A 12,011-nucleotide genomic window follows, 5' to 3' on the forward strand; every position below is an offset into this window, starting at 1 on the left:
CGTTTAGTGGGAAGATAAACATGGAAAAATTTTCCCAGGGGAAAAAAAATAACTGCTTTAACTAGAACCATGGATGCATTGGGCAAAGGGCTATCAAAGTGTCCAGTAGAGACAAAAATGCCTTCCCAGAAGAATTAGCAAGTGAGCAGGGACTTGATGAGGTTTGTGTGAGAATGTGACTAGGAGGAGGTGAGTGAGCTGGGATGGGGCATGAGCAAAGGCATGGAGGCACATGTGGTTATGGAATTCAGGATGATCAGTATTGTTAGAACATGAAGACTGAGGAGAATGAGAAAGTAGCTGAAGCTAAGAACAGATAAACATCCCTCAGATTTTGAAGAGTTTTGAGTGATACGTAAAGACAGACTTCATCCTATAGGGTATGGGGAGCCACATTTAAGAAATTCCACTTGGATGTGTTAGATGGCTTATGTTAATGTTAGATGAGTTATATTAGGTGGATTACTCAGCAGCCAGATAGAGCATAGTCTGACTTGTTCTTAACCTTTATGAATCTCAGTTGTTTTTTTCTTTTCAATGAGCTGATATTAGTACCTGTCCAACTACTTACAGGGGTTTATGGAGATTAAGGAAATAATGTATATGAAAGCACTTGAAAACTTTATAGCCCTGAAAAGATTATTATTGTCGTTAATAATTTCTCCTAAATGTAACTTAAAATAAGTTAAAATAACTTTCCAGCTTCATTCCCCCAAGATCCAAAAGTAATTGGTGGTTGACATATTACTTGTATAATTCTCTATACTAACCCAGAAAATAAGTTGACCCCTCCACCCAAAAAGACTTTGCTTTCAGAACCAGTTATGTTTAAGTTCTAAGTGTGGAAAACCAGAAACACATGTAAAGGAATTTATCTGCAAAAAAAAAAAAGAGAGAGAGAGACTGGGGTGTGTGTGGGGGGGGCGGGGGGGGGGGGGTCCAGTATTTAGGCAGGCCAGAGTGAATCTTTCCGAAACTATGACAAAGGAAAGCTGCTTCAGTAGAACATGCTACTGTGCCCACCCCCATCCTCCCTTTCCTTCCACCAGTTGTATCCAGAAAGCCATTGTCAACAAAGGATTTGGCAGATGAGGGAGTTGTTGCCTGTTGCCTTTCAGATTTTTCTGGGCACAAGATCCTAAGGGAGCTTGGGGATTGCGGCAGGCCTGGCTGTTCACATCATGTATCTATTTAAACATTTAATTTGGGGAAAAAGCCAGAGAAACGAACTTCATATAACTCCCAGAGTTTGTTTGTTTGTTTGTTTGTTTGTTTTTTCTTTACAGGAAGGGGAACAGTTTGTGAAGAAAATTGGTGGTATTTTTGCCTTCAAGGTGAAGGATGGCCCTGGGGGTAAAGAAGCCACTTGGGTGGTGGATGTGAAGAATGGCAAAGGATCAGTGCTTCCTAACTCAGGTCAGTGAAGTAATGACTTCATTTACAGGAGCACTGACAAGTTCACAAGGGAAAATAGGGGTCTGCTTTGGTGTTTCCTAAAAGGGGTGGCTGTAGAGGTATAGGACCTTGTTAAAGAACCAGTGAATCCTTGAGAACAGGAATATGTCACAGCTGCCTCCTCCCAAAGATTGGGAGGCTCCATCATGGAGTTGACAATCTTAGGCTTTAGAATTAGACAAACTAGTGTTGGGATCCTGGCCTTACCACTCACAGATTGTGGTTTTGGACAAATTATTTAACTTTTCTGAGCCTTGGTTTTCTGATCTCTAAATGGGAATAATAAATGGTACATATTTCATAAGGTTGATGCAAAGATTAAGAGAATTATCTTTTAATTATCCTATAAAGCACATGTGGTAGCGTGTGGTTACACGGCCTTGAAAGTTCTGTCTATACCCAATCACTACCTCCACTTCCTCTCATCCCAGTCTTTCTTGAACCCACTCCATTCAGCTTGTATCCTCATCGCTATTCCAAAGCTGCTCTTGTCAAGGTCACCAGTGACCACCATATTGCTAAATTGAGTGGTTCTCAGTCTTCATGATATTACACTTCTAGGCTTTCCTCTTATCCACTGCCTGTTCCTTCCTGGCCTCTCTTCCTGTTTTCTCATCTCCAAGTTTCTAAACATTAGAGTGCTCCAAGGCTCAGTTCTGTCTCCATTCACTCCCTGGGGATCTCTAGTCTCATTCTTTTAAAACCATCCCTACACTGATAACTCCCAGATATCTTCACCATGGACTCATCCACTGAACTCCAAGATGTATATCTAACTGACAAGTTTACTTGGATACTTGGTAGGTATCTCAAAGCTAACATGTATAAAACTGAACTTCTGACACCTGGGTGGTTCAGTTGGTTAAGCATCCAGCCTCAGCTCAGGTCATGATCTCACAGTCTATGAGACTGAGCCCTGCACGGGGCTCTGTGCTGACAGCTCAGAACCTGGAGCCTACTTCGGATTCTGTGTCTCCCTCTCTTTCTGCCCCTCCCCCTCTCATGCTCTGTCTCTCTCTCTCTCCGAAATAAATAAACATTTAAAAAATGGAAAAAAAAAAAAAAAGCTGAACTCCTGATTTCCTCCTACTCACCTTTAATTATGTATTCCTCTCACCATCAACCCATCTCCGTAAAAATTGCTTCTCTGTCCTAGCAGTTGTTCGGTTCAAAAACCTTGGAGTCATCATTGGCTCCTCTTTTTCTCACACTCCACAGTCTGATCCATCAGCAGATTCCTGGTCTAAGCTTCCATCATTGTTTTGCTTGGTCTCCCTGTTTCTAACCTTGCTCCCTACAGGTTCTTCTCCACATACCAGCAATATTTTTATTGCTATTGTTATTATTACTATTTTAAATATTTATTTTTGAGAGAGAGACAGAGCATGAGCAGGGGAGGAACAGAGAGCGAGGGAGAGAGAAAATCTCAAGCAGGCCCTGTGCTATCAGCTATCTGGTAGCTGAGAGTGCAGAGCCTGACTCAGGGCTCATTCTCACAAACGTTGAAATCAAGAGTTGGATGCTTAAATGACTGAGCCACCCAGGCACCCTGGAGTGATCCTTTAAAAACTTGAGTTAGATTGTGACCCTCCTCTGCTCAAAACCATCCAAAGGCTTTCAGCTCACTCAGTAGAAGCCAGAGTTCTTACACTGGCACCACATGATCTAGCCTCCATTTTCTCTGTTCTACTACACTTTCCCTCACTTTGCTCCAGTCCTACAGGAAGGATACTCGTTGCCATTGTTGACATGCGGGTGTTCCCAGTTCAGGGGCTTTCTACTCTGTTCCCTCTGCCTGGACTCGTCTTCCCTTAGATATCCTCATGGCTCGTTCCCTCATTTTCTTTGGATCTTTGCCCAGATGTCACCTTCTCAGTGAGCCCCTTCCCTAACCATACTTCATACCTGTTACCATTTCCTCTTGCCCTTTCCTGTCTTTCTTTTTCTTTCCTTCTTTCTTTCTCTCTCTCTTTCTTTCTTCCTTTCTTCCTTTCTTTCTTTCTTTCTTATGAAATTTATTGTCAAATTGGTTTCCATACAACACCCAGTGCTCATCCCAACAGGTGCCCTCCTCAGTGCCCATCACCCACTTTCCCCTTCCTCCCACCCCCCATCAACCCTCAGTTTATTCTCAGTTTTTAAGAATCTCTTATGGTTTGCCTCCCTCCCTCTCTGCCCCCCCCTTCCCTTCCCGCATGGTCTTCTGTTAAGTTTTCCAGGATCCACATAAGAGTGAAAACATATGGTATCTGTCTTTCTCTGTAGGACTTATTTCACTTAGCATAACACTCTCCAGTTCCTTATTTTTATTTATAGCACTTACTGCCATCTGATATACCATATAATATTTTACTTATTTGCTTATTGTCCATCTCTCCCACTTGAATTATAAGCTGCATGAAGATAGAGCTTTTTGACTGTTAGGTTCACTGCTGCATCCTCATTGCCTACAAGAGTATCTGATATATGGTTGGTCTTTGATAAATAAATACAGTAAAACCTTGGATGGCAAGTAACTTGATCTGTGACTGTTCTGTAAGATGAGCAAACATTTCTAGTAAATTTTAACTTGATAAAGCAATGTCTTGCAATACAAGTAGTATGTGAGGCCAAACATCACATGATTACAACTAAGCCAGTGATTCTTGAAATTCTCTTTGATATACAAGTGCTTTGGATTAAAAGCATGTTTCTGGAATGAATTATGTTCACAAACCAAGGTAGTTTTAATTTAATTTAAAAACGAACAGCAGAATGAATGATGTAATTTAAAAATGAACAGCAGAATGAATGATGCGTAGTACGTATTCAGCAGGTTACATTTTGTATGTTGTATGTTACACGCCTCCTGTTGGAAAGAGCCTGGTGTACTTAAGAAATCTGATGGATGGAGACTACCTTTCTGGAGAGCTTCAAATACCATGCTATGAACTTTGAAAGTGACTTGATATATAAGCAATCCAATTAAAGCTTTTTAAGTAAGAAAGTGCAAGTTAGGGCTGTGCTTTAGAGGATGAAGCTGGTGCATTAGATCTGACAAACTGCAAAGGGAGAAATCAGAGGTAGAGAGAGCAATTGGGAGGATGGATGTTGCTACCATCTGAGCAAAAAGAAGAGCCTCAGTGTTGACAGTGAGAAAAAAAAAATGTTATGTTGTAGTTGCCAGGGATATTTGGGGTGAAATTGATGGGACCTGGAAGCTGTGTAGGAGAAGGAAGTCTATCAAAGATGGGAGAGTTTCCTTACTAGTACCTTATTGAGGAAGGTCCTGGAGGAGTAGATGACATCAAGAACACAGGAGGAAGGAAGGTTAGCTTTAGCAAGCAGCAAGGAGGGATGGATACTTCCTTCTCTGAGAGGGTAAATGTTCAGGGGCATTTTGGGGTAGAAAGGAGGTTGGCAGAGCTCTTGGAATAAAGTTTAGAACTTGGAGACAGGAGAAAATGTTAAGAGTAGCACTGTTGAATAAGGAATCAACTAGAGATTCATGATGGAAGAACTGAGGCAGTAGTAAGAGCATCTTGTGCAGGCAGCATGGTGGTGTTGTGGAAAGTTTTTGAATTATATATAGTCCCTTTTTTTCCTCAAAATGAGTAGGTAGAAAAATAATGATGTGTTTGGATTTTATGAGCTGCCACTCTTATGTTGTATAGGAAGAAAAACTAAATGCTTCATCTAGATTTAAGCTTATAGAAATAAAAAGAACTTTTGGAAAATAGCTATTTCAGGATTATATTTTGATATGCCCAGGCAGGTGATAAGGTGATATTTAAAAAATTTCTCCTGTATTTTGTTATCATTGTTTGTCATGAAAGATAATATGCTTATGGAAAGCTATTGCATAATTTCAAAAAACCTTACTACCTGTGTACTCTGGCAGTGAACTCTCCCCATATTAGGTGCCCCATCCCAGACCTGAAGGGATTTCACCCTGGGGCAAGGTAATTTCTGCTGAAACTGACACTTGTTGGCAGCCAGGAGTAGCGTTGAAATATGGACTTACCCAGTAAAAGCCACCACTGGAAATTGCTAGCTCCTATTACATCAGCCAACAAGTGCCCATTTGTTAGAGATCAGCTATGCTAAAGCATTAATAACCTGTCCTAGTTTGAACTAGCATCTTAAAGAGAATTGCTAGGTTTTTTGGCACGTACAGTGTTGAGAGTTTTACTTACTGTTGACAAAGTAAGATTTCCTTAAACGTATTTCATTTGCTTATATTCTAAGAGTTTGATAGTGATTATACAGATGACTGTATTAAGGACCTTTAGATTTTATGCATTTTCCATAATCTTTTCTTCCTGCCTAGGTGCCTTTGTCTATGAATTCTGCCCCTCCCTTCTCTCCTTTGAAACAACTCACATAGCATATCTCTAGGAAGCCAACTTTGATTAATCTAACTTGACCATTATCTTTCATTCCTTTATTCTGCCCTCTCAGCATCTACCTGAGTCCTCAACCCTGCCCCTTTGTGGGGCACACGATATAGCAGGCCTCAGAGTCTCACATCCCCAAGGTACAGTAGAAAGAGCATTGCCTTTGGAGACACGCAAACTGGGTTCAGACCACAGCTCTGTCACTTACTGGATGTGTACCTTCCCTGAGTCCAGTTGTCTCATCTAGAAAATGGTGAGAATAATTTCTATCCATGGAGCTGTTGTGGGGATTTAATGACATAAATCATTAAAGTGCTTTAGCATAGTAAGTGCTCAGTTGCTTCCTCCCCAACATATATTAAATAATAGTTTTGCTTGAACACATGGGACTCATCTAAGACTGCAGAAGGGCTTAGGGAACTGTGAAAGTATCTAGATTCATCAGATACTGACGAACTCGTGAATGCCCAATTAAAACTGAGCCATTGAATGTTTGAATCCTTCCTGTAACAATAGGAAGCCATAGCGCTTAGCGGTTGGGAGTGTGGGCTTTAGCAGCAGCAGGAATCTGCTTTCAGATATAGCTCAGCCTCTTATTTAGTTGTGTGATCATGGGCAAGTTTTTTTTTTTTTTTTTGACTTCTCTGATCCTTATAGGGTTGTTATAAAGATCAAATGAGTCCATGTATGTGAAGTGCTCAGCATAGTGAAAGCTCAGTAAATGCTGATATTACAGCAGCAGCAGGCTTCACTTTATAAACTTACTTTTCAATGACTAAGAGTCCTTTCTTGGAATATTAGGATCAAATCCAATTATAAATCAAGTGCAACAATCTCGATTTGCTAACTTTCTTTCTCCCTGTTCTTTGGTGATATAAATCTACATGGGAACTAGATTTTCTAGACTTTAAGTCCCTTCATTTTCCAAGCTTCACACCTTTTTTTTCCAGTAATAAGAAGATTTAGTCAGAAGCAAAGATGGAATAGCCATTGAATATCAATCTTTTTAGGGGCTATCCCTGAGTTCTAACACATATAATAAAAATTTTTAACTTTCAATCTTGTTTTAACTATTTAATAATAGTTAAATAGTTATTTATAATAATAGTTAACTGTTTAATGGGCATGCTGTATTTTAATAATTTACCACTATCTTAGTCCATTTGGGCTGCTGTAACAAAATACCACAGAGTGAGTAGCTTATAAATGACAGAAATTTCCTTTTCACAGTGTGGAACCTGGAAATCCAAGGTCAACGTGTCAGCCTTGGTCAAGGCCCTCTTGCTGCTTTATAGATGGTGCTTTCTTGCTGTGGGTTCACATAGTAGAAGGGGCTGGGGGCCTCCTTGGAGAATCTTTAAAATAAATTTTTAAGTATTTTATTTTGAGAGAGAGATTGAGAGCATGTGCATGAGCGGGGGGAAAGGCAGAGGTGGGGGGGGAGAGAGAGAATCCCAAGCAGGCTCTGCACTGTTAGCCCCTGGAGACTTTTATAAGGCATTAATCCCATTCATTAGGGTCCACCTCCTGACCTCCCCACCTGCTAATATCATCACATAGGGCATTAGAAGTTCAACATGGGAGTTTTGCGGGAACATTCAGACCATAGCATCCTCTAATCTCTTATTAAGGCACAGATTATATTAGCTATTGGGCCATGATATGACAATCTTTTGAACTCTACATAATCTACTTATTATTCAGCAAGTATTTATTGATTACCCTTTATGTGTCAAGCACTCTTCAAGAACCTGGGGATATAGCAGTGAACAAAACTGACAAGGGCTCTGTCCTTTGAAGTGTTTATTCTAGTGGACAAATACAGACAGAAAACACCTGAACAAATAAATAAGGTAGTTTCAGATAAGTACCACAAAGAAAAATAAAACAGAATAATAAGCTAGAAAATGACTTGGTTTCAGGGAGAGGCCAACTTTGAGGAGGAGCCAGCCATTAGAGGATTATTGTTATATTAATTGTCTAAAACACTGAGTGCTGGCAAATATTTTTCTGGGTGAATTTTTTCTTTTGTACTTGAAAATTCTTATTTGTCCAAGGTAGACATGGTTGATTTAGCAATGAGATATTAGAGTCTTTGTTATACAGTCTTTTTATTCATTGTACTTTGATATTAAAATTAATATTTTAAAACTTTCTAAGTAATATGCATGTAATATAAACAAAAATCAGAAGACTCAGAGAAACAAAATGGGAAATTTACTCTCCTGGAATCCCACCATCTATGTCAGGGGTTGACAAATGATGTGGGCCAAATCCAACCCACCACCTGTTTTTTTGTTTGTTTTGTGTAAAATTTGTATTGAGGTCTTGTAATAAAAAGCATACATCTGAAGTGTATAGCCTGATAAATGTTTACTGATGAATATGTATCTCCCAGATCAAGCTGCAGAATGTTGCTAGCATTCTGGAAGTCTCTCTCATGCCCCCTGTCATCACTGTCCTCTCCCACAAGAAACCACTATTCCAAATTCTATCACCATAGATTGATTGTATTTATTTTGGAAATTTATTTACATGGACTCATACAATATTTATCTTTTAGGTCTGGCTTCTTTTGCTCAGCATCGTAAGATTTTTTTAATTTGTTATATGTAGCAGTAGTTTGTTTTTACTGTGTGAATGCCCCAGAATTTATTCATTCCATGGTTGATAAATCTTTTCAATGTTTCCATTCTGGGGTCTTATGAATAAAGCTGTTATGAACATTTTCATATGGGTCTTGTAGTGAATGTATGTACTCATTTCCACTTGGCATATAACCAGTAGAAATACTAGGTCATAAGGTACAATATAGCCCGTTTGCGCGTGTGTGTGTATGCTATTTTACATTACCTTCCACATTACATGAGAGTTTTATTTGCTCCACATTTTTGACAATACTGGTTACTGTCATTGAGCTATAATTTAATATAATAAAATCTACCCTTTTGAGAGGTATCATTCTATCAATTTAGGCAAATGCATATATTTGTGTAACCATCACCAAAAGTCAAGTGATAGAATATTTCCATCACCCCAAAAAGTGTTCTCATGTCCCTTTGTAGTCAGTCCCCTTCTCCCACCCTCAGGCCTTGGCAACCACTACTCTGATTTCTGTCCCTTTTCCAGAATGTCATAAATGGAATCATATAGTATGTAGTTTTTTGTTTTGTTTTAAGGTTTTGTTTGTTTGTTTGTTTGTTTTTAGAGAGAGAGCAGGAGTAGGGGACAGGGGCAGAGCACAGGGCCCGTTGCAGGGCTTGATCCCATGACCCTAGAATCATGACCTGAGCTGAAATCAAGAATTGGATGCTCAACCAACTGAGCCACTCAGGCGCCCCTTCAGATTTCATTTTTAAGTAATCTCTACACCCAAAGTGGGACTTGAACTTACAACCTTGAGATCAAGAGTTACACACTCTACTGACTGAGCCAGCCAGGTGCCCCAGTACATAGTTTTTTAAGCCTGCTTCTTTCACCAAGATTCATTCATGTTGTTGCATGTAACATCAGTAGTTTCTTCCTTATTTTTCTCCCTAAAGGTCAAATAATTACTGTTTTATATTGGAACAGTACATTTCATATCAACCAAAAGACAAAAATGCAGTTTAACTTAAACACAGAAAATAATGGCTTCTCTGAAATGCCTTATTTCTAAATCAGACAAATAAACAAATTCGGTTCCCTTCCCTCCCCCAATGCAAGCCCACAGACTTTGCCCAAAGTCTTGTGTTTTCCATGCCATATGGCATCCAGCATCTTGGACTTGGGAGGCGTTTGAACATAGCAATGCAAACACTTGAGAGGCCTAGCAAATGGCATTCAAAAGGGACCTCAAAGTGCAGATACATCTTTTCAAACGTGTTACAGACTGAGCAGCTCTTTGAACACTATCACTGTGCTTAAATTCAAGAAGCAGGCTTTAAAAATGCAAAAGTGGGGGCTCCTAGGTGGCTCAGTTTGTTACGCGTTGGACTCTTGATCTCAGCTCAGGTCTTGATTTCAACTCAGGTCTTAATCTGGGGGTTGTGAGTTCAAGCCCCACATTGGGCTCCGTGCTGGGCACGAAGCTTACTTTAAAAAAAAAATGCAGGGGCACCTGGGTGGCTCAGTCGGTTAAGTGTCTGACTTCAGCTCAGGTCATGATCTCTCAATCTGTGAGTTTGAGCCCTGTGTCAGGCTCTGTGCTGATAGCTCAGAGTCTGGAGCCTGCTTCGGATCCTGTGTCTCCCTCTCTTTCTGCCCCACTCCTGCTCATGCTCTGTCTCTCTTCATCTTTCAAAATTGAATAAATGTTAAAAAAAAATTTTTTTTTTAAATGCAAAAGGCATATAAGTTGTATTCCAGTGCAGATCTTCAGCTGATCATTGGAAAAGATTACAACAATAAAAAAATCTTTTGTGTCACCTGCCCTTCCCTGCACCCAAAGCTGGAAATGAAGGATAAAACAGAACAAAACAACAATGAGAATTACAGATGGCTTTAGAATCATTTAGGAATCCACTACTTCTGATTAAAAAATTTTAGAAAATTGTTTTTAATGTTTATTTTTGAGAGAGAGAGATAGAGTGTGGGCAGGGGAGGTGCAGAGAGAGAGGGAAACTCAGAATCTGAAGCAGGCTCCAGGCTTTGAGCCTTTAGCACAGAACCTGACATGGGGCGTGAACCTACGAACTGCAAGACCTGGGCCTGAGTTGGATGCTTAACCCACTAAGCCACCCAGGTGCCCCGTTGATTAAAATTTTTTTAATGCATTAGGGAATCATTAAAATGAAAAAACACAGGCGTAATTTTGCTTTGACTGCTCTTCATGTATAAAATGAGCTTCCGTGTAGAGTGCATTTGAACTACAAGTTGTGTGGAAGGTGGGTGATGTGAAAGGTGGAGTTGCTGGAGGCATTGCAAGGCTTTGGGAGAGAGGGGTTGTTTCTTTTTGTTGAATAGTTTATCCATTCACTAGTTGATGCACATTTGGGTTTTTTTCCCTAGTTTTGGCCATTTGAATAAAGCCACTAGGCACATTCACATAAAGTTTTTTGTGTGGACATACGTTTTCATTTCTTTTGGGTAAACACCTAAAAAGTGAGTCATATGGCAATGTATGTTTAGCCTTCTGAGAAACTTCCAGACTGGCTTTTAAAGTGGCTGTTCCATTTTACTGTCCCTCCAGCATTGTATTGACCTTTTACTTGCTCCTCCTCGTAATCAGCATTGGATATTGTCTTTTTTTTCCTTTTTGGCCATTCATTCTAGTAGGTATGTAGTAGTATCTCACCCATGCTTTTATTCACGTTTCCCTGATGACTAATGAAGTTGAACATAGTTTCATGTGCTTCTTTGGCCATTTGGAGATCTTTTGTACAGTGTCTGTTTATTATTTGCTTGTTTTGGTATTGGATTATCTAACTTTTCTAATTGAATAAGAGGAATTTTTTATATATTCTGGATACAAGTTTTTTGGTCAGATCTGTGAATTGCAAATATCTTCTCCTTCTCTGTCTACTACCTGTTTTGGAAATAGTTTTATTGGCACACAGCCACACCTCTTTTGTTTAGGTATTATCAATGAAAGCTTTTGTGCTACAGAGGCAGAGTTGCGATAGAGACCTACTGGCTTTAGGCAGAGTCTAAAATACTTAGTGTCTGATCTTTTACAGAAAAAGTTTGATAACCCCTGATATAGATAACTGTACTCATTTTTTATTACTATATCTCAAATTACCACAAACTTAGTGGCTTAAAACAACACACACATTTATTACCTCATAGTTTCCATGGGTGAGTTGGCTGAGGACAGCTTAGTTGGGTCCTCTGCATAGGATCTTATAGGCTGCAGTAAAGGTGTTGGCCAGGGCTGGGTTCTCATCTGGAGGCTTGACTGCAGAAGGGTCCGTGTCCAGGTTTACTCAGGGTGCTGGCAGAATTCATTTCCTTGCAGCTATGGAGAATGAGAACTTTAGTTTTTTAGGGGTAATGGGCCAGAGTCTGCCCTCAGCTCCTAAAGCACAGCACCCTGCCACATGGTCCTTTGCTTATGCACTTCACAGCATAGCAGCTAGCTTATTTGAGGCCTGCAGGAGAGAGTGAGTCTGCTAGCAGGACAATCTTACATAACAAAACAAAATCATAGGAATGACATCCCATCTCCTTTGCCACATACTGTTGGCTAGAAGCAAGTCA

At 39.9% G+C, this 12,011-nt stretch overlaps 1 protein-coding gene across 1 annotated transcript in view; it reads left to right on the forward strand.

Annotated features, from left to right (window-relative positions):
* SCP2 (sterol carrier protein 2) overlaps positions 1 to 12,011 on the forward strand; it is a 125,403-nt gene that overhangs the window by 108,370 nt on the left and 5,022 nt on the right. The window contains exon 14 of the mRNA XM_053214050.1: positions 1,287 to 1,416. Coding sequence (XP_053070025.1) covers positions 1,287 to 1,416 — 130 coding nt within the window. The remainder of the gene's footprint in view (positions 1 to 1,286; positions 1,417 to 12,011) is intronic.

This window comes from Acinonyx jubatus, chromosome C1 (assembly GCF_027475565.1).
Source record: "Acinonyx jubatus isolate Ajub_Pintada_27869175 chromosome C1, VMU_Ajub_asm_v1.0, whole genome shotgun sequence".
NCBI classification, from domain to species: Eukaryota; Metazoa; Chordata; class Mammalia; order Carnivora; family Felidae; genus Acinonyx; species Acinonyx jubatus.